The 24,221-nt window shown below is 37.2% G+C and overlaps 1 protein-coding gene across 1 annotated transcript; it reads left to right on the top strand.

The window, feature by feature from the left end:
- Positions 1-312: 312 nt before the first annotated feature.
- On the top strand, positions 313-23,644 carry pax2b (paired box 2b). The gene is made up of 10 exons (XM_053685111.1): positions 313-361; positions 1,811-1,979; positions 2,920-3,117; positions 6,751-6,830; positions 7,207-7,326; positions 14,498-14,673; positions 17,253-17,367; positions 21,259-21,360; positions 22,098-22,184; positions 22,852-23,644. Exons 1-10 carry the CDS (start codon positions 319-321, stop codon positions 22,923-22,925), a joined length of 1,164 nt encoding a protein of 387 aa, XP_053541086.1. The 5' UTR covers positions 313-318; the 3' UTR covers positions 22,926-23,644.
- Positions 23,645-24,221: the final 577 nt, after the last annotated feature.

Below are 24,221 nucleotides of genomic sequence, written 5' to 3'. Positions count from 1 at the left end.
GTGTCAATTTACCAAACAAGCCTGGGTCATGCATGACACCTGACATATCCTACGTCCTTTTTCCTTTTCGCTGAGCGGACAGTTTCTCAAGAGGGAACTTTTTCCTCACCTGAAGTTTTCCGGTCGGAACCCGAGGGAATCGCACTCCTCTTCTTCACGAACACACCTGCGTCTTTTTGCGTCTCTTTTTTTCTTTTTCTTTTCTTTTTTTTCTTTTCTTTTCTTTTTTTTTCTTTTCTTTTTTTTTTATATATTGATCTACAGAAGGAAAGCGAGACGGCGACTTCAGTTGATTACCTGTCTTTTCTTTGCTATCCAATGGATATTCACTGCAAAGCAGACCCCTTCTCCGCCATGCACCGTAAGTTTCACATGTCTGATAAGACCTAATGATGACAATTTACTCAAAAAAATTATATATATATATATATATATATATATATATATATATATATATATATATATATATATATATATATATATATTAAACAAACAATCAACAACTTAGTTAATTCTGCGTAGACTCTCGCGAAATATGAAATATTGCCATCTCACACTCATTATCCGCAATTAAAATTAAGCTGAGGTTAAATAGAACAGTTCATTTGACAATAATAATAATAATAATAATAATAATAATAATAATAATAGTTGAGATATTTTGGTAGTATAATATTTTACACATTTGAATACACATTTTCAGCATTAAAAGAAATTCAAACATTTTTCTAAATTCTTCTTTACTTCCTTATGTCAGTCTAGTGTAAAAAGAACCCACAAAAGCAAAACCTCAATAAATAAATAAATAAAAAATATGATTACTATTTCCATGGAAACTAAACAATCAGCTATTTCAATAACGTGATCTGCTGCCGCCGCCTTTCATTCAACATTATTAATTTAAGATAATGAAGACATTCTTTTTAGAGATGTGTAACAGGAGGAACTCTTAATTATTTATAATAACGGAGTAAGGAATATGAATAAGCATGTAATGTAATAGCCTAGCAAAGAAAGGACAAGCGCCACTGCTGGGATCAGAAAGAAGAAAACAACATGGACATGGATGAAATTGAATAACAAAGAAATATCAAGTAATAATACGAGAAATAATATACACCTCTTACCTTTCAGTGTTTTTTATATATTTATATATATATATATATATATATATATATATATATATATATATATATATATATATACAACTTAGCTGCAAGCTGAAATATTTAAACCACATTAAACAATACTTTGTAACACCTCAATTATGGCATAATTATTTGCAACATCATAATAATAACAGGCTAATAATAATAATAATAATAATAATAATAATAATAACAACAACAACAATAATAACTTTGCTGTTTTTATTAGTTCTCAATTATTTTGAAACGTGTAAATTACATGTTTATTATTACAAGGAGTTCACAGATACACACACATGCACATATGTCCTGTTTGCTCCAAACTGACTGTGGACGCGTGAACATAATATTAACACAAAAAAATAATCAACAAATATATTACTTACTTAAATGCTTTCTACGTACAAATCATACAGCAGTTCAATTTAATGCACTCTGCAGTACACAATTACAGCTTCTAGGCGATTGAGGCAATGCTCTACTTCTATTTTCTAATAAAAGCCTTAACTTGAAATAAATAAAAACAAAAATTAATATGTAGCTTGGTTCACTTCCTTAATTAAATGTTCTAATATTTATTAAAAGGGAATAAAAATAAAAATAAAAACCTCACAGAGAAATTGAGCTCTCTCTCTATGTGTGTGTGTGTGTGTGTGTATGTACAGGGCATGGCGGAGTGAACCAGCTGGGCGGTGTATTCGTGAACGGCAGGCCGCTACCGGACGTCGTGCGGCAGAGAATCGTGGAGCTCGCGCACCAGGGAGTGAGACCGTGCGACATATCACGACAACTGAGGGTCAGTCACGGATGCGTCAGCAAGATCCTGGGCAGGTGAGAGAGAGAGAGAGAGAGAGAGAGAGAGAGAGAGATTCTGTTATCTATACATTCCTAATTAAATCCTAATTGTCTGTCAGAATTTATCTATCTGTGTGTTTTCTGCATTGTGCATGTTGCATGGATGTGAGTAGGGCAGCTGGAAAAATCACAAATTTAATATTGATCTCGAGTCCAGAAAATAACTACTGCAAAAATTTCTTGCACATAGGCTACAGCCACTTTCTCCTCCACTTAGCCAAATATTTACTTTTAACAGATCCTGGCACATCTAATATCTAACAAACAATTATCGAACACAGTTATCTAATAAATGCAGACAGCATTCGCTGTAACCCACATTCCAGTCTTATTAAAACTAGATTTAATTCTAGACAAATTATTGTTCAAATATTTTGAATTTAGATCAGGCTAATGACAACTCTGAGCCCATTTGTCCAATCAGCGAAGATTAACAAATGTTCTTAAGGAAATATAATAAAAATATGTACATTTTAATAACTTTATAATTTTAAGAAATCGGTATATATATATATATATATATATATATATATATATATATATATATATATATATATATATATATATATATATATATATATATAATGTCTAGTTTTATTTTAAGCCTTTTTAAAAGTTATTTTTATTGTAACTTATAGCCCAAATGTCTTAATCTAATACATTTCTTAACGTAATACATTTCCTAATCTAATAAATAACTTATAACAGGCCACCTCGTTTGAATAATAAGGAATGCTATTTACATAGTGTTTGTGTTAATGAAATTAGGCATCTAATTTTAATATTTCATTTATTCGTAAATTATATGCTGTGTTTATGAGGTTGCAGATTTGAGGAATTATTGTTGTATATTATCCTACTGTGTACTGAATTGCTGTAGGTCTGCATGTACCATTATTCCTTCTGGGTGCTGCAGGTACTATGAAACTGGCAGTATAAAGCCCGGAGTGATCGGTGGCTCCAAACCGAAGGTGGCCACACCGAAAGTGGTGGATAAAATAGCGGACTATAAGAGACACAACCCCACCATGTTCGCGTGGGAGATCCGGGACCGGCTGCTGGCGGAGGGCATCTGCGACAACGACACCGTGCCCAGCGTCTCCTCCATCAACAGGTGAAGAACCTGGACATTCATTATTATAGAGCAGAGCATGAGGGCAGCGTGGGGGGATTATGGCAATGACTTGACGCAGAAACTTTATGATAGTTCTCCTAACAAGAAAGAAAATTGATTGTAAAGTTAGTATGGCGCTGTGGTGCGCAATCCGCGTAGAATCTCAGACTGCGACCCAAACAGCACACTTTCATATTAAACAGTATGTCAAACTGATATGCCACCGGATTTGACGTGTTATTCAGGATGGCTTCAACAGCGCCACCATCACTCAGCATGTAACGCGACCACAAACCAGATTCGTAGGAACTTTGACGCGCCATGGAGATTTAGTTGGATTTCATAAGAAACAGAAACACGACTCCAATATTAAGTATTGATAACGTTCATATAAGTGGATGCACACAATTATATCCGAGGAAAAGTTATTGAATAAATAATGAAAAGCTGCAAAATATGCTTTGCTGCTTTCTGTGGAATGAATGACTGAATGAATGAATGAAGGAATGAAAGAAGGGATGAATGAAGGGATGAATGAAGGGATGAATGAAAAGCAAAGCAAAGCAAAGCAAAGCAAAGAAAAGAAAAGCAAAATACTCCCCAAAGATCTTGAAGGAATTCTAAAGAGGGACGGAGGATTCCCTTGTAGCCTTACACAATATGTTCAACCAAGCAATAAATAATCAAATCTGGAATTAGGCTCCATTGCAGAAGTCTGAAGTGAAAACGAGACGTTGGTTATTGATAAAGAGCAAAAGTGCACTGGAGTAAAAGCGGCAGGAGAGGAAAAGAAAGGCCTGTGAGCTTTGGTTAAGAGTCACTCTTCCATAAAACCAGCCTCGGCATTATATTTTAATGAGCCTGAATGCCAAAGAATAGACACGCCTCAGACAAGAAAAAGGGGAAAAATCATTTCATGCCTTGTGATTGCTTAAAAAACAGCTTTTGACACAAATTGATGAGAAATTTAAAATGTAGCCTGTGTAAATACAATTAAAATCACCTCTTTAAGCTTTTATGAATTTAAATCAATTCACGCTGGCTATTTAGAAATGGAAAACCGAGTCTTTGTTTAGGAGTAAAATTAATATATGAATGTGAGTTTTCCATTAAAAAAAAAGAAAAGAAATCGTCTATAGGTTATGTTCCATACTCTCTTAGATCATTTAGAAACATTAAGAACCCTAAAAACCCTATAACAGTGTTTCCCTATCAGCAGAACCCTCAATTATCCAATGAAAGAACCTTTGAAGAACACCAAGAGTGTATATGCACTCAGACTGACACCTAACTAATATAAACCTGAAGAACACTTGAAAAAAATATTTGATGTGATGTAACATATAGGTTTATTTTACAACACACTGACACAGAATGTGATTCATTATACAATAACAATCTCAATAAGATATTTGATTTTCTACTTGTAATGTGTGTGTGTGTGTGTGTGTGTGTGTGTGTGTGTGTGTGTGTGTGTGTGTGAGAGAGAGAGAGAGAGAGAGAGAGAGAGAGAGAGAGAGAGAAACGCTGAGCTTGGGGCTGTTGACAATGAGAGGATGGTTCAGCTTTAAACACCTTTCTTTGGCATGCATTATTAACTCTTACAGAGTTCCTGTTGCACCGAGGTTTCTGCTCTGCTCTTCTCGTCACTCACAACACTGACCACAAGATATCAAAACAGCCCTCAATGGCACTCAATATTATTGATTCCCGTGTAAAGGCAATTTTAATATTTCTTCAGGGAATGTTCAGCTATGGGAATGCCATTAATTCATTCTCTCAAATTACTTGTTCAATAAGAAGCCAAATAAAGTGTTCAGATTTATGGAGACCGCACTAGTGATGGGGTCAAATTACTGTTATGGAGAGAGAGAGCGAGAGAGAGAGAGAAAGTGAGAGAGAGAGAGTAAGAGATGGAGAGAGAGAGAGAGAGAGAGAGAGAGAGAGAACAAGAAACAATAAATAATTATTGATATATGATGACTGGTAAAGCTAAATCCGTTTCTTTAAAGCTGAGGCCTGAGGGCAGGAGTGTCTGAGGTGACACCAATGCATAATATCATGATATTAATGGCAGCACTGTCATTTTAATACATACATTTCAGACTTTTCAACAGGACAATCGCAAGACAAACAGCCAATCTAATTTGTAATTCAACAATTATTTTTAGAACTAGTATTGCCTATAGACCATAGAATGAAAAATACTGAACCTCATCAATATTTAGTATTGCAATATGTGAAGTAAATTTATGCAGCAATAAAGAAACAATAAGAATGTCTGTATGTTTATGTCTGTAAACTAATTATGCAATTACACTCACATTGCCAGTAAAGGGAAAAATACATATTCCCATATCAAGTTTTCTAAGCTAGATTTTACATATCTGAGCTAAAACATACACAGTGACACTTATGATAAATGACGCTCAAGTTTACAAATGAGTGTGACAGCCTCCTCGATTCCTAAAGTGCCTCTCAGATTACAGAAATCAGATGCTGGCGTTAGCTGGTGCAAAGTCACTAAGCAACTATTGCCTTCCTGTCACATGTAATTTATAGCCTTCTATTTGCATCTGTTTGCCCATGTGGCTAATCCTGAACTTTTTATTCCAATGTTTGGGTCAATAAAACCCCATCCATACCAGCTCTGTAGTTTTCCACAGGAAGAGACAGAAAAGGAGAGAGATGGGAGAAATAGGTGCATGTGAGTGTTTGAAAAAGAGAGAGCAAAAAAAAAAGGAAGAAGAAATGATTAGTGCAAGACAGATAATGATGGTGAAGCTGATCATTGGGGTGAACTGATGTGATTTCATGGTTTGTTTGCAAGATCACTCAGAGCAAAAATAAATAAATAAATGCAGCTAGAGCTTTTATACTTTCTAATTTGGGTAAAAAATGGACACACCTTTGGTTCCATTCTTGGGAACTAAAAGCTCCTGATTTCTCTCCTTTAAATAATTATAACAAACGTCCTGTATCTAGAGTATAATCATTCCCGTAAAAACTCAAATTGATGGAGCTTAAATACTGTACTTAAGTGAAGTACAGATACTTGAAAACAGGACTTGCGTTGTTCGGAAGCCGATCAAGCAGATTAACACCTTAACAAGTCTATGGTAAACGGTAAAGGATCATTATGTATTTATTTGTAAAGTTATCGTCATGTTAGCTAACATTAGTGGTATTACTGCCATTATGTATAGCTTGAGGGAATGTTTGACAACATTGCATAGTTTCTTGGCAAAGCTGCACTAATGATCAAAATTCATGTGATTTGTGATTTTTTTCCGATGTATGTTTCTTCATGTACTTTTAATTTCATTTCATTTTCAAGTAATTCAATCGAATAATTTATTTTTATTATTATGATTTTTTTAAAGAACGCATTGTTCATCCCAAGGTTTCTTCTTCTTTTCTCCATCTATAAGAATAGCTTGCTTTGAGGAAAGAAAATCGCTATATAAATTAGCTTTTCTGTATTCTATTGTATCTTGTCACATATTAGACTGTTTCTGCTGCACCTCCTGATGCACTCTCATACAAAGTCTTCTTTCAGTATAGTAAAAAGTATGCAGTTATAGCCTCTACAGGCGCTGAAGCTTTGTGACCTATATCATTTTCATTTTACAGGATTATTCGCACTAAAGTTCAACAACAGTACCACCCCTCTCCTGATGGAACATCTCTCTCGACACCAGGACACACTATAGGTGAGATCATCATACTGCATCATTAGCATATTTTGTTGTATTAATGTTTACTATGGTTTTTTAAGCAGTTTAGGATTTTTACATGGCTAACCCTAGACTTGGTGTATGGTGTTATACATGCAGCTCGGCAAACTTTACTTTAGAACATAATCAGTTAGCTTTTAGAAACATGTAGAAATGATAGATTTTGGTCCTGTGTTACTATAGCAATAAAATGTACACATACACACTCAATTTGCTTGGGTTTCACAGACTTCAGGTAGTGTAGGTACCTAGACATAGATAAGTATGAAGAATTGGTCAGTTGTTTATGAATACTCATAAATTGTCTGTGGGGAGTTCTCAAGCAACATGTTTCTCCTGTATCCCTTTATAGTTCCCAGCACAGCGTCCCCTCCAGTATCAAGTGGATCCAGTGATCCAGTGGGTTCATACTCTATCAATGGTATTCTGGGCATCCCTCGTTCCAATGGAGAGAAGAGGAAAAGAGATGACGGTAAGCACATGGGTTTTCTACATGTTTTATCCTTTCCCGCTGGATCAAGAAGCGATAACTGTAAACATCTGACTCTTATTGATGCTTTTTGGCTTTCCTAGAAATTCAAGGAACTTGCAGGACTTTTTGTTAATCTTTATGTTACAAAAGTTGCTGTACTGCCTAAAGCTGCAGGCATGCTGGATTTTCATTTTATTTTTCCTTTGGAGCAAACATTTATTTATTTATTAATTCTTTTTTATTTTTTATTTTATTTTTTAGAAGACAGTCTTAATAAAAAAAAACCACAAAACTTGATAGTCTTAATAATTAGCAGTTCCTCTATTTTACGTTTTTGTTTTTATTTTATTTTTTTTTTAAGAAATAAATGGTGAAAGCTTGTATTGTTTTCGGATTTCTTGTAAGGATTCAAATAGTTGCTAATTCAATTTAGCTGGAAACATTATTCTAGGTAAACTACTGCTAAATAAACTATATTTACTGCTACTGGAAGCATATTTGTTTTTGTATCCTACATCTTTTTCTACTCAAATGAATTGATTTATTCTGCAAGACAAATTGCATTTCTAAAATTACATCTGAAGGGTTTTTTTTGTCCTTAGCATTAAGTATTTATGGATTTATGTTGTTTATACAATGACATGTTTTAGTCTTGCTGCAGTTGTAGCCTGACCTTAAATGTTATTTCAGATTTTTGGAGATGTTGTTATTTAAAAAGAAAATAATAATCACATGACCGTTGTCTGTCTGTACTCTGGCTGTACTATTGTTGGTCTAGAAGTATGAGGAAGTATGATTATGATACGAGTTTTGGTTGTGAGGCCGTGATCATGGGCTAATGGATGATCTACTCTACTCTACTCTGCTGTGATTAAAAGCTCTTCAGTAATTGCATGTCAGATCAACTCACTGAAAACAAGAGTAGTCAGTCTCAAGAATCCATTCAGCGAAAGGACCTCAAATGATATTCACTGTATTAAAACAGCACAATATGCACACTTGAAATGTCTTTTTTGAGGCAATGCTTTTTAAATATTATCCATAGATATCTCTCTAGATACCACGTTAACTGTGAAGAATTTAGAACAAGTTTAGACGCCGTCAATACTGCACACATCCACTCCAAACAACCACAGCAGATCATAATGAATCGAACGACTGATTTGAGATTTGCAAAAAGCCAACATGAGCACGCCCAAGTGCTGTTATTTTCCTCCATGAGGTCACCATTTATGCAAGGTTTCAATGCTGTAGTGCAATCTGATGTTCCTATGACCGGGGTAAATGGCTTACTGTATGTTGCCCATAGCTGCTAAATCACCTCAAAGAAGAGTAGAGTGCTCAGTGTGAAGCTGATACATAGACAGATGCATTTAGCGGGCGTATGGTACAGAGATCTGGGAAAGAGGTCATTCGCCTGCTTAGAGTATCAGTCACTATGGGATGCTTCCATTTGTTCTGTCTCAGTTGGGCACGGCAAGCAGTAAGGGCACAGTGCCACATTATAGCTGAACCACGGAAATGATGAGAGCTAGGAGACTGGAGATATATGTGTGTGTGTGTGTGTCCCATGCACTAGAAGATGACTGACTGTTTCAGGGGTTTTCCTCCTTCTGAACTGCCCTCCTGATGGGAGCCTATTTTCTTGATTTAAGTATCACCACTGAGGAAATGGGGAGAAAGAGTAATGGGAGGATAGAGAAGAGAAAGTGTGAGGTCTGGGGGGTGGGGTTTATATTCTATATGTTTTATGTACGTCTCCATGAATGGATGTGAACTACAAATAGATTAACACATACACTCAACTGTATGAGCAAGAGTAGGAGTATTTTTGTATTAAAAAATATTAAAATATATTTGCAGACAGGGATGGGTTTATAGGGGGCGGGGGATTAACTAGTTATTATCCACCATTCCTTAAAGTTTGGGAGATTAAATGAAATTCATTGTGTATCTAAAATGCAATTATATATAGCCGTGAAAAGCATCCAACCAACACCTGCTCTGTTTATGAAAGAGAATACAAGACATGCAAAAGTTTCAGACTACTAACACAAAGCCAATCACAATCCTTTTGTGTGTTTGCATGTCTACTCATTTTTACCAGTTATTAGATCATCACGATGTATCTAATATGCTTGTACACACATACACTCTTAGGATTTCAAACTACCCACTCAATGTTGAGTCAGAGCTCTCCCAGCCTATTTCATAAAAAGAGAACATCAGCAGTACTGAGAGAGAGAGAGAGAGAGAGAGAGAGAGAGTGCATTTCCAAATGGAGGGAGAGGGGGAAAAATAACACTGAGCTGTGCTCAGAGAAAACCCTGCTGAGGGTTAAGAGTCGCCGTGTCAGCTACAACATAATAGATGGTGTTAGCGGTGGCGTCAGTTTGTTTTTAGCCTGCACTGTGGCATGGTGCCAGGCCGAGGCATCAGCTGTTGCCGTCCTTACAGTAGGGCTGAATTCAACAGCAGGCTCTGAGTCCAGCTACTCTTACCCACGCAGTGATGAGATAATGCGCCATGACACGCGTTTATGTACACCAGCGCTCTGCCAGGGATGGCCACATGGACACAGGTGTCAGCTCGGCTATTAATCTGCCACTGCCACTGGATTATTGCAAATTACAAGCAGTGAGATGGTGTGTGTGTGTGTGCGTGTGTGTGTGTGTATGTGTGTGTGTGAGAGAGAGAGAGAGAGAGAGAGGGAGAGAAAGAGAGAAAGATTTGCTGTGTCTTCCCGTGGCTGTCCGAGCAACGAGATGGAAGTGACATTTAAGGGAATTTGCAATTCCGCTGAGAAAAGTAATTACCTCACAAATTAACATCTACCATCCATACTGCTCCCCCAACCCCTCCACTAGTACCTCATATCACAGAAATTACTGTACTGCTGCCTCATACGCTTCGGCTATTAAGGAGATGAAAGATCACACCGTTCACCCTTACACACATCCCAGCATGGGTTCACACACTCTGCTAAAGTACCTTGCAACTCTGCTTCTGCCTGGATTTACTATAGATAGGCTTCATATCTGACAGGTAAAAGTGTGCTGGTGTCTCGATCACACTGCTTTATCAGAAGCTTGATTACTCTTCAACTCTGTTACGTGCCTGAAATCAGAACAGGACTCACTGTGCTGCTGCTAGTGTGTGTTTCAACATGGGTTTAATCTTTCAATTCAACTCCATTTTATTTGTATAGAGATTTTAACAATAGACATTATGAAAAGCAGCTTTACAGAAATTCAGATGGCGATTAAAATCGATAATGAGCAAGCAGGGGCAAGAGTGGCAAGTAAAACTCATTGAGATGACATCAGGGAAAAAGGCATGAGACAAACTAGACTTAAAAGAGAACCGGTCTTTTTCTGAGTTTATACAGCGGTACTCTTCTACAGCAGTATACTGGAAGAAGCGTGTTGAAATGATGTTCATTATTGTGAATAGGAGTGCTGAGTTGAACACAGCAAAGTCTTTATGAGAAATCAGCAGTCGCTGATTTAATTTCTAATTAACTCATACAAATTTGTAACAATTTTTTTTATATATATAAAAATCATGAAATTTACAATTACGAACAGAGGTAGCACTCAAACCTTTCCATACAGCTTCATTCACCTCAAAAACAAAATCCAACCACATCTCACTCACTCTTAAATTCAGATACATTGCTCATGAGATTAGGTTCAGGGGTCAGGGTTTAGAAAATGTACATTTATTTTAGACTCTGTACAGTATAAGGAGGAGTAATATAGTTAGATTTTGTTTATGAAACCATGCCCTTGAGTGTACAGTATGTATGTACAATTTTTATGATTCGCTTTCATCACGTACGCTCATTTGTATATTTCTAAAGAAGCATTTGAAGATTATTTTAATCACCAAAAACACTAAAACAGAGATGAAGTAGAATGAATACTAACAGTTGAACTCCATCCAGAGAAACTGCAAACAGTATATGAAAATGAATGAAAAGGATATTGCCTAGCTAAAAACAGTTATCAGCTACCTTGAAGCAGAAATAGTATGTTTGAGGTTATAGTTGGAATAATTAATATGTAATAGTGTAGTTCATACTTGATTTGTATATTTATATTTATTTATTTATGTATTTACAAATGGTATTTCTTATCCAGACATGCTTCTGGCATAATGCTAAAATGGTGGCTATAAACATGCATTACTTGTTAGATACATTAGCCAAGTACATTATCTCCTTACAAAACTAAAGCAAAAAAGAAGGGAAAAAAGTGCTTTTATTGTCTTGGGGAACATTGTGTATATTTCATTTTTGTTCGAAAGATCAGTTTTAACCATCTACAGCATGTGAGTGTGTATGGTGCCTTTCCATCTACTTCTTCCACATTTTCCTATTACAATCTTTTCACCCCTCTATTATTATTATTATTATTATTATTATTATTATTATTATTATCATCTCTCTTCCTCTTTTCAGTCCTGTCTCTCAGTCTTTCTTTTACTGAGAGGTCATGCCCTGTGGGTGTTGTGCATCCCGCAGTGTTTCAGAGCCGCTCCTGTGCTCTGATAGAGTGGCCTCCCTCGTTACCTCAGCTCTAATACTGCCTCACGTCAAAACGAATCCAGTGCTCACGCTCGCAGATCAATACTCCAGCAGCAGGGCAGGCGAGAATGAGACTCGGGGCCGGAGGCTCAAAGCGCACAGCCAATCTGGCTCCAGGTGAAGGCTATTACATAAGCACTGATGGGGGAAAAAAATGTAGACTCCATCTCTGACAAGCCAAGGTGTTCTGGTGTCTTGATCACTGCTTCATCAGATGCTTGATTACACTCCAAATCCACAATGAAGATGTTTAGTGTACAAACTACACAGCAATTTATTGTTACCAAACACTATGGTAATGATACAATCACACAGATTCCTATTTGAGCTCTAAAAGCATCACATTCTCATATTTTATTCATTTATTCATTTTAAAGCAAGTTATTCAGCAGCTACAGTGAAACTAATAGAACAATAAGTACAGATGGCGCCCTTTTTTATCTTCCAGCACATTTTTATAGCTTTTGCGTTGGATTTGCAGAGAGACGCTCTGCTGACGATGACATTTGATAGCTGCAGTCAAAATGCCAAAGCCACATTAGCCCGAGCAGTAATTGGCTTGTGTGTGTTTCTATGTGTATGTGTGGGTTTGTGTGTGGGAAGTTTGTGTCACTGGTGTGCATGACAAATGCACTTGTATTGATCAGGTTTGTGGTCCTGGCCCTGTAATGGAGGGTAATTAATGACTCCATTTGCCCCAGCACACACTAGAGGAAACGATCCCCCTGCCGTCAGGACCCACTAGAGCTGCCTGCAAAGAAAGCCAGCTCAGAAATAGCTGTGGAGAGAAGAAATCAAATGGATAGGAAAGATTCACAAGGCAAAAGCGAATATCATGTCTCTTCTGAGTTACAGAATCAATTAAAATTCCTTCAAGTCAGTCTAAGTCCTAAGTCTTGTCAGTGCAGTCATCGATTCGTCATAATTTGATGACCACACACACCCACGCATGCACACCAGGTGAATGATGGGCGAGGTGCTCACGCCTGGGGTTATGTGGTGGGAAGAAGGTCACAGAGAGGAGCACAGAGGCAATAACGTACTGAAATGGAACCAGCAGACAGACATGATTGATCAATTGAATTCAGCAGCAGAGAAAAGCACTGGATTAAGCTCAGCATTATAGGCGCAATGAGTCAGGCCATGATGTTCATCTCTGCTTCATTTCAAGCTTTGTACTCTACCCCCCACTCTCACAGAATCTCAGCCTCAAATCTCTCTCTTACTACCTCACTCACACTTGTACTCTCTCTCTGTCTCACTCTCTCTCTCTCTCTCTCTCTCTCTCTCTCTCTCTCTCTCTCTCTCTCTCTCTCTCTCTCTCTCTCTCTCCCAGCTGGGCAATCGATAGTGCTTGTGCATATCATACATTATAAGGCTCATGAGCCAAAGAGACAACATAATCTGTGGCAAATTTAGACTGGCAGTGAAATACCATGCCAATGTGGGTGTATGTGTGTGTGTGTGTGTGTGTGTGTGTGTGGGCGGGGGGGGGGGGGGGGGGGGATTTGTTCAGTTGAGTCGAGGCAGATAAAAACACAATTGTTGTGAGGAAGGCAACAAAGGCAGACACAACTCTCCTCTAAGAGAATGGTTAATCAGGTCAGCGGGTTATGTAGAGGAATTGCCGCATTTGCAAATTGTTGTTTAACCAGTGTGGGGACTAAATAATCACTTTATACCTGGACAATAATTTTATTTGACCTGTGTCAGCTTCATGACTAGTAAATTAATAAACCTTATTACAAATCACTGCATAAGCTGAGGAAACATTTAAAATCATGCATTTTGATTACAAACTAACTTAAAAACACAAGTATCCATATGTATTCAATACCTTAAGGCCCTTTTGGATAAAGTTTACTTTTCAAGGAGCTTGTCACTTCTTCAAGTGACTTTTTATTTCCACCCAGCTGACCAGTGTTAGCAGTTCTCTCTCTCTCTCTCTCTCTCTCTCTCTCTCTCTCTCTCTCTCTCTCTCTCTCTCTCTCTCTTTCTCTCTCTCTCTGGAAATTCCAGAAAAAATATATACAATTTTTTAACGAATTTAAATGTGTTCTGAAAAAATCTCAAATTTTACAGGCAAATGTTACTTTTTGCTTTAGGAAATGTTTTCTGCCCACTGCTACACACCATATTTTGTTGTCTTTGCTTACCCATCCAGAGAATGTTTAATTACTTCAAGCAATCATGAAATGACAGACACTTTTGAAGAATCTTACAAAGCAGTGTAGATTCTATGGGTCGTATCACTACATGACAATAGTGTTCACTGAGAGCTTGTTAGAAAGAAAAGGAAAATGAAGTCAATTATAAAAGAGGGCAAATGCACAGACTAATTAAATAATGTCAGCTACAGTCATCATAAAGCTTTTCTTTTTTATTTCAATATGCCACAATATCATCATTATAATGTTCTATAATTAAATGCATTATCAAATAATAATCGAAAGCCTCTGGTTGGTTTTTGTATTCTTCATATTCTTCAAAAGTTTATATAGATCCCAATAAACAAGTTGATATACTGTAAGTTGTTCTCAGGGGTTTTTTTTTTTACTTTTATTTTATTTTCATTCTCTGTAGATGGTTCAGAGGGTTCAGGGCAGAACAGTGACTCCCAGGGCAGTGTGGAAAGCCTTAGGAAACATCTACGTGCTGATGCCTTTACCCAACAACAGCTGGAGGCCTTGGATCGAGTGTTTGAGCGACCAGCCTACCCTGATGTCTTTCACAACACGGAGCACATCAAACCAGAGCAGGTGAGCATCTTTATCCTCCATGCCTCCCTCTTGGAGCCTTTTTTGCTCAGCAGAACATGAGCAAGTTGAATATTTTCTCACAAGTATGAATCTTCAGTTCCACTTAAATGTTATTGAAGGTATAGCATGCACTAGAAATCTTCCACCTGATGACACTTATATATGCCCAGTTCAGGCATGAAACTCTGTCTGAGCACTGATTGGCTCCCTTGACGCCGCTCAACAGCCTATCAGCCACGCTTCTCTGCCCATGCAACCCTTTATAATCCCAACCAACTCTCCATCTACTGCCTGCGTGTGCTACTAAATTTCATATCCTACCCTCCTCCCCCCCAGCACCACTGTCTAGATCTGCTATGCCGGGATGCAGCATGCTTCTCTTCTTTCTATGTCTGTACATGACTATCAGAGCAAGTATTGGTACTCATTTAGCAGCAGCGTAGGAGATTTAGTCTGCCAGACCAAACCTATTTATACTCCATCCTCATCTATAAAAGCTCACAATTTCACCCTGAGAGTTGTCATGCCTGAAATTTTACATTAGGAAAATGTAATTGCAAAATAATTAGCAAAAAAAAAAAGTGCAGAACAAGAGCGGAGCAGAGAGAGAAGAGAGGAGCAGCTGTGTTGTTAAACAGCAATTTATCATCCTTCTAAAGGAACAAGGTAAAATCTTACACTTTATTGATCTTGTGATGGAGAAAATGTAAAAAAAATAAAATAAATAAAATTAAAAAAAATCTGCTCTGTGATTCAGCTTTATAATGTCACTTTGTCTGAACAAATTATCCATACAAACACACGAACACATGTCAAATAGATCTGATCAATTAGATCTATTTAATAATGAATAAACTAAAACATCCAAAACAGTCTAGCTTGCTATCTGCCTATTCATTTGTAGTTACTTCCCCAAATCGAGGACTCATGTCGCTATTAAAGCAGTGACCCTTAATGTGGAATTTCCACCATAGTGCTCACTGTACAGTGTCAGGTTTATTGAAATGGATAACCTTTATTTACTTTCAGTAGACTATTAAAAATAAGTGACTATTAATTTTCCCTTGAAAGCAGAAGTGTGAGCCATAAGGGGAACGACCTAATTGAGTTCATTTTAATTTGGGGGTGATCGCGTGGCATTACTTCAGCGATTAATCAGTCCGACAGCACTCACCTCCAGAAGAAGGCCTAATTTGCAGCTAATTACAAAACTGATTTTCACTGCAAGATCAATACCAAAACGAATTGGAAATGACTCGCTATCACAAAGACAGTCAAAGCGGGTGTTAAATGTGTGGGGGAGGTACAGAAGGAAAGCAGCGAAGGGAGTGAAAAAGGAAAATATGGTCAGATAATGTTCCAGAAAAATCAACTTTAATTTGTGGCAGTATTAATCAGAGTATTTTCTTATTTGTAGCGCCCCCATAGCTCAGGCCTCATTATGCTCAGTCTCAGTCTCTCTCTCTCTTTCTCTCTCTCGCTCTCTTGCTCACTCGCTCACTCTCTCTCTCTCTCTCTCTCTCTCTCTCTCTCTCTCTCTCTCTCTCTCTCTCTCTCTCTTTCTCTCTCTCTCTCTCTCGTGTATGTAAATGTAGGGTTATTAGTTAGGTGTCTGAGTGCTGTTGAGGGCATTAAAAAGCCATTTTGGAGTTTCTAAGCCCGATGGCCTCTCCCCTCCCATGCTTCTGCCGGCCATGTGCTCATCCCTTTCATATCTTTCTCTTCCCCACGACCATGGCATCTGCATGAGAATACTACTGTTCCGCACAGGGGCCTCTTAGGAAAAGAGAGGAACATTGGCTGGGGCCAAGACGAACAGTTGTAGCAGACAATTAGAGTTTATCTGTGATAGAGACAGACATGGCTGGGGTCAGGGGCCTCCCCTGTGTCACGCACACACACACACACACACACACACACACACACACACACACACACAAAGATCTGGGCAAACATTATCAATGTGCAGACGCCGGAAGTCTCATTTTATTAAATAACAAAAAAAGGAGGGGGTTGTCTCACATCTGTTGACACGGTCTGAAGAGTTTGTTTGGTAAAAAAGGAAGCCACTTTCAGATTGAGAGCATCCATGAAATGATAAGCAAAGAAGAAGATAAGCAAATAGATGCGGTTTTATGACTCCAAAGACCAAGGACAAGTTTTAACATGGATACTTGAACCTAATTCAACAGTGGTGTGTGTTGCACAGATTATTCCATCTGCAAATATGATCTTAAACAGTAAATTTAAAAAGTAAAGAAAACAGGAAGAGTAGACAAAAGGTTTCTCATCAATGTCTCATCCTTTAAGCCACACACAAACAGGGACCTATTATATTGTTCTATTTTCTGTTGATTCATTTGGCAGAGGCTTTTATCTAAAGCTGCTTATAGAGACAGGATACAATCCAAGCAGAGATAAGGGTTTGCTCAAGTGACTTTCTGGCAGTCCCGGGATTTTAACTGTCAACCTTCCAGGCATTAGTTCTGATTCTTAACACACACATAAGCACACAAGAAAGAAAGAAAGAAAAATCCATAACAGATATATTAACCATTATTATTTCTCTGTGCTTGCAGGCTAGTGAGTATGCCCTTCCTGCACTGAACCCAGGACTGGATGAGGTTAAACCTAGCCTGTCGTCCAGCAGCTCCTCAGACCTGGGTGCCAGCGTGTCCCAAAGCTACCCTGTAGGTAAGATCAACTGGACTCTATCTAACATCCATATGTGGCACAATATCACATACAAACCATCAATGTAAATAATTCACATATTTCATTTAACGATGGATTACACAAAGAATAAAACGTAGCAAATTCATTTATTTTTTCTAAGCAAGAAAGGTGGTAGAATTTTTTATAACATTGTGAGCTATTATTATTCTTCCACTGTAAAAAAAAAAAAAAAGTCAAACAAATCAGCTTTATGCAAGATGAGCTTTTGTCAGTCAACAAGGACAATAACGTGAAGTTTTGTTTATTTACTGCAGGAGTTAATTTCTGGTCACATGTATAATATACAGCAAAACAAACAAATCAATAATATTTAGTTGAATAAATGAATCTTGTGATTAGACATCCGGATAATGCTTTTTTCAGACTGCTTTTTGTGTAGTAAAACTCATCCTGGACAGTTTTTTTCTCCTTCATTTTTTTAATCATCAGTGTTATTTAGTCCATTCTCAAAGTTAAATATGAAATGAGGATGCGTATTTGACTTGTGTTCTAGCATGTGTGTCTTTATATTCCCCACAGTAACTACTAATACTAATAGGATGTGTGTAGGATGTAATAATCAGGTGTACGGTTTGTGCCCGAGTTAATGGTAGTGCTACGGTTTACACTCCAGTGATAAACAGCTGAGGGAAACTCAAGCCTCCATTTAGAGGCGGCTGAATGATCTCTCGCATTTAGGCCCAAATCCAATTTCCAAATGAATAGTTCCTTTACAAGGGGAAAGGAGCACAGATTATACTCATCCTCAAAATGTTTTCCAGCACCAATTAAAATGGCCACAGTTATTGATCATGTTGATTTTAGGCAAGGGGAAATTTGCATAATCTATTAAAAATAAATTATTCATGAGGTACTGGGTGCCAAAAGAGATGGGGATTGTTGGCGAAGTGTGAATACTTTTTAGATAGAGATCTTTTGTGTCCTTTGCTCATCGAATAAAGATTTTGCATTTCATTTTGCTTGGCATTAAAATTCAGAGACATTTATTTGTTATTTATTATTTAGACATAAATAAAAATATTCTGATAATACCCTGATATGAGATGAACTGTATATATATATATATATATATATATATATATATATATATATATATATATATATATATATATATATATATACATCCATTATATAATTATATAAATAATTCCTTTATAAATCCTTCCATAATAATCTGGATCAGCTCTTCCTTGCTAGACGTTTAGAATAATTTGACTCTGATTCAATATGAAAAAGTTAATGGATGAGAAAATTACAACAGGTCTGACGCTACTAACCTGTGAGGACAGTGTGAGAATACGTCCTGTAGCTTTTAGCCCTTGCTTTCTCTCCTAACAAAGCACCTGTCTTTGTCCTCACCAGGGGCGCTCACGCTCTCAGGCTCAAAAATTAATGCTTAGGTCCTTTCCACAAAAGCAAACTAACCTTTGAGCACACATTTGATAATGGACGACTTTCACTGTGCAGCCAGGGAATTAAAGCAATTTGACTTTCCAAACATCCTTTGCTTAGTCGTAATTAATTAGGGTGCAGGGGCTTTTGCCTAGTGATAAATTGCTCCATCCTGAATATAGAAAATGGAGGTCAGAAGATCCCTGTGCCATGTTGTTGCAAACACTAAGGTGTCCCTATCATAGAAAAATGCTCCAGATCGACCCACTGCCCTAAAATAATCCTTTTCCTCCTCCCCCTCCCCATCCTCTTCCTTCTTCTTCTTTTCCTCACTCTTGTTGCAAACACAAAGATGTCCCTCTCATAGAAAAATGCTCGAGCTTGACCTAGTACTAATACTACTACTAATAATAAAAGTAATAATAATAATAATAATAATAATAATAATAATAATGTTTAGTATATTCAATATGTAAAAAGGTCATTCTCAGTAAATGATAACTGGCTTGGAGGGATCATTGAGGTCTTGTTTGTCTTTTATCTTGACAACAGCATAAAATGTCTGAGTGGTAATGTTGGCTTTACGATTAAGAAAAGCTTTCTCAATGCTTTTGCAGCTTTGAGAAAAAGGATTATAGCTCATTTGTAATTTTTCTCTCTCAAAGACACAGATCCAAAGTGCTGTACGCACATATCTTCTTGAGTGTGGATTTAGTGAGAGTGTTTAGTAGACTCTCCCTTATGGCTGAACCTGTCGGTTTGTCCACATCTGTTTCCCAGTTGTTTTAGAAGCCTTTTCTCTCATTTTTATATAATGTATTAAACTTTTTACAATTTAAAAAAAAAAAATTTCCTTGTTGACAGAAATTCCAAAACATCGTTAAGGCCTTTTCTAGCATTTTTCTATTATGTATTTAAATGGAGCCTAATCAATGACCGTATTTGGACTGGGACAAAAAAAAACTTTCACATTGTTGCTTGTTGGATATTGTTGAGTCAAATTCAAACGTTTTTCCAAACATTCAAATTGAAGTTTAGTATGTTGTATTCGCATAGCTAAATACAGTCTTAAATATGCATTGCCAAAGCTTGTGTTTCGGAGCATGTAAATCAATGTAAATAGAGGTAAAATATTATTACTAATAAAGCCTTAATTGCTTTAATTGCTTAATTAATTGCTTTAAAGCCTTAATTGCTTAATTTCCTTTGGTACTCTAGAAAATTCCTTAAACAAAAACTGTCCAAATTTCCACCAAAAGAGACTTGTTTTTGGGAGTCATTTACCATGGATTTTTTAGTGATCCTCAAGGTTTCCTGCTTTGGGAACATAAATTCATCAATTCATGCAACAATTTAAACTTATAGGCAGTCAATTAGAATGAAATTGGAAGAAATTGCTAGACATTACACATGTCTAGTATGTGAATGAGTTTGCCTGCATATGAAGGATTTTTGGAAGTTGGGAAAACTTTTAACAATATTTGAGAAAGGAAGTGCAGATAAAAAGCAATGGCAAAAGCTGTTTCTTCCTGGTACTCTCTATGGAACAGGCTCGATGGTCTGTGATTGCCGTAATGGTTGCTGGCCTGCTCATTAAAGTTGCACTGGTGACCGACTTTCCCCTCGTCCCCTGCCACCTCTCCCTCTTCCTCCCTCTCCCAATTTTTCACTCTCTCCAACAATGTCGCTAAGGGGCCCCTGACTGGCTGCTTTGGCTGGCTCTGGGCTACACGTGGCTGCCTAGGACAGCTAAGCGTCAGCCCCAATTACCGCTCTGAATGCAGAGCGTTTCTGTGTGTCTATAGAAGGAATGACTGTCCGGAAGGGTCAGTATTGGCCATTGTGACTCATGCTTGCCGTTGTGCTCATCTCTGAGTCATATATGGGGTGATGACCAGCATTTAAGGGGTCTGATTGTAGGCGACATTGGAGATTTTCACTATTGAGTCAAGGTTTATTTGTATTTGTGCCTTGTATTAGACTCTTGAAACTACTCCTGGTGTCATCTTTTTTTAATAGACCTTTTTTTAACATACCAATTGTAGCAAGGGCAATCATTATTAATGGTAGAGAGATTCAATAAAATGGATTGAATTTCTGAAATGTTGGGGAATAAAAAAAAAATGCTATCATGGTTTCTCTGTGATTGAATCACCTGAGATCAACTAGTCAATGGGAATCAATAAAATACAAAAAAAATAAATAACAACAAAAAAAAACCTGACCTGTGAGCTAAAATATGAAGGTAGTATAAAATGCTTTATAAATAACTTGGGACTTTTAGAGAATATACAGACATAAAATTGGATTTGCAGAGTTTTCCTTTTCCAATAGATTTTTTCTTTCCATACAATGACCTACATTGAAAAGAACTGAAAATGCAATTATGACTCAGACCCTTAAAGAGAAGTCAATAGCTGACACTAATGAAGTGTGTTGTATGCTCTCTGTGTATAGGTAGAGATATGGCTAACACAACCTTACCTGGCTATCCACCTCACGTCCCCCCTACAGGACAGGGCAGCTACCCAACATCCACACTGGCTGGAATGGTTCCTGGTGAGTAATAATCTTGGACATTTCCCATATATTTATTAAGAAACATCCTGCTGTCTAGCAAAGAACTTTAGAATTCATTACTTTCAGAGATTTGGACTGATTCTTTGATATTTCTCTCTTTGTGAAGCAGTAAATAAGTGTAGATAATGAATTTAGCCTATATGGTCACTTCCCCCTGCTTTTGAATTATATAGACAAACTGTCTGAAACCATGGCGAGGTCTTTCCTTTTCTCCTTGTCCATCCAGAAAGAGATTTAGTGATGGCTCCCAAAACACTGTTAAAGTCAAGAAGGCCATTCTTCACCTTCTTCATTTAAAGCCTGCTCTTTATAGTGTCATAAAAATGAGAGGGTGTTATACCAACACAACAGATCACCACCACTGTCTGAATTCCTATACAATGAAATACCATGGCACAAAAAGAAAGATACTTGGGGAAGTAAAAAAAAAAAAGAGCACAAGAGCATGTTGTCACTAGAGAACCTACAGTCAGGGAAAGAAAGAAAGAGAATGAGATGGGAAGAGAGAGCAGAGCGAAACACCAACATGAAGCACCACATTGATTTTAACATGAGATTACTGTTCACCAGAGACCAGCAAAATGAGGGCAAATTTTCAGGCAGCAGAATAAAGAGGCTATTGGTCCTCTCTGTGACTCCCTTGCTGATTCTGAATGTACTGCATTTCTCTGATAAAGTACAAGCACTTTTTAATGGCCTTATATGTCTTGCTGCAGGGAGCGAATTTTCAGGGAATCCCTACAGCCACCCACAGTATACAGCATACAACGAGGCCTGGCGCTTCAGCAACCCAGCCTTACTGAGTGAGTATTACTACAACTGAGGAAAAGTTTACTAGTAACATAACAATGAAATGTTTAAACCCCACCACCAACATGCCAATTCATTACAACACAACTCAATTTGTATGAAAAGTTACAAAGTTAGGTTTAGGTTTAGGGATACTGTTGGACTTCATTCATATGGAATCAAGCAAAAAGCAAGCAAAGAGCACTCTTGAATTCAGATTTTGCTTCTAGCTTAGAACAAATCTTTGAAATAGTCCCAGAACTTTAAGGTACAACTCAATCCAGAATCCAAAATAAATACAATGTAACATACATTTAAGAATAAATATAAAAAGGACAATTATAAATCTTACAAATTTGAACAAGCCATGATAATGTAATTGGATCTTGTACAATTTCATTTGAAAGAAGTCAAACATGCCATGAAACAAATGGCTAAATCTACTTGGAACTCTACCAGGTAAGTAGTGTAACTGATAGAAAAGCAACTGAGCAGATTGCCTGGCATGTATTATTACTCCATCAGCTGAGTTTTAAATGTTTGCAAAACACTGTTTCATAATGAGACTATTTTTGATTCAAATACAAAATAATTGACATCATACCTATGATTCTGACTGTATATTTTAGGTCTGGAGTTTGCCTTATTGAAATGGTACGTCCCTCTTTTGTTAACTTCCAGGTTCCCCTTATTATTATAGTGCATCCCGAGCCTCTGCACCACCAGCTGCTGCCGCTGCTTACGACCGCCACTAGACACCATGAAAACCAAACCCAACATTGCCTCAGACTTCCTGTTGTGCCAGTGTGAACAGCAGAGCAGATTGGACAAGGGCCGCTTTGAACATGAACGAACCAATCAGGACATCAAATGGCTCACTCACATTCAGCCATCCAAATCCAACTCCAACTCCAACTCCAACACTTACAGTGCGTGACCACATCTCAAAGACTCCTGAGAAACCTTGTGAGAAATTATATAAATGTGGAAATTGACACAATGAGGCAATTTGAATCAACAAATTTAGCTTTTCCTTTTTCATATTTTCTTTTCTTTATCATTGTGGATGAAAACGTTCTTTTCTGTTTTGTGACTGAGTGTCACACGGCAGCACATCGTTTCTCTGCTCATGTCACACTGCTCTCTCTTTCTCTCTCTTTCTGTCTCTCTCTCTTGCTTTCAACTGTGCAATGCAGTATTATTCATCTGGATCATTACATATTCACACACACATACATACAACAGAACATACATACAACGGAACATACCTAAACTCAGCATGTCACCTCTTCTCCTTCTTCAGTTCAAAGCCATGAACTGAGGATTGAAACATCGCCTCAGTGAAAAACAGTGATAATGTGACGAGAGCGGAGAAATGAAAAGATTTATCCACAAGAAAGGACAAGCCTACTGTGTATCCTGGTTTCCATCCACTCAGACTGGGGAATTAGTTAATATATATTCCTAACTTAATTTTTGCGTTTTCCTTTTTTTTTTTTTTTTTTTTTTTTAATATATATATATATAAACCTGCAGGCTTAATCCTAAATGACAATGCAGTATGCATGATTTATTTTTGTTAAATGTTTCTGGATATGGCAATACCAGGTGTTATCATTTTCTCTTAATTTTTGCACTACACATCATTCTTACTTCAAATATACACTGGTACCCAATATTCAATATCTAACCAATTTGTGATTACACATAAAAGGGATGTAGTGAAGGGAATCTAGTGTAAACCACACTGTAAATTATTGTGTAAAATCCTGGCAGCTTGTGTTACACGTGAAAAGTGATTTTCCTTTCAAATCCACTGATATCGAACAGCTTATAATTATATATTTATTGTAACTTTGATTGAAGGTTTGACAGGCACATTATGAAGAAATACTCCAGACATACTACTGATCCAACATGGCATCTGATGCTCTAAATGTGTTTACAAAACTTTTCTCCTGCTCCATGTTTTCAAAAATATCTTCAAATGAAGTGTTATAGCAGACACTGCAGCAGATAATGCATTATTGATTTCTTAGTTACTCAAAATT

Source organism: Ictalurus punctatus, chromosome 13 (genome assembly GCF_001660625.3).
Source record: "Ictalurus punctatus breed USDA103 chromosome 13, Coco_2.0, whole genome shotgun sequence".
In the NCBI taxonomy this organism is placed as follows: domain Eukaryota; kingdom Metazoa; phylum Chordata; class Actinopteri; order Siluriformes; family Ictaluridae; genus Ictalurus; species Ictalurus punctatus.
This window is presented reverse-complemented; position numbering and strand designations above follow the sequence as displayed.

What these genes read in the sequence shown, in the direction of transcription:
- pax2b (XM_053685111.1), top strand. Translation starts at nt 319, where the DNA reads ATGGATATTCACTGCAAAGCAGACCCCTTCTCCGCCATGCACC. An exon ending in AGCACATCAAACCAGAGCAG is followed by an intron (nt 14,674 to 17,252) that starts GTGAGCATCTTT and finishes CTGTGCTTGCAG; the next exon opens with GCTAGTGAGTATGCCCTTCC. An exon ending in GTCCCAAAGCTACCCTGTAG is followed by an intron (nt 17,368 to 21,258) that starts GTAAGATCAACT and finishes CTCTGTGTATAG; the next exon opens with GTAGAGATATGGCTAACACA.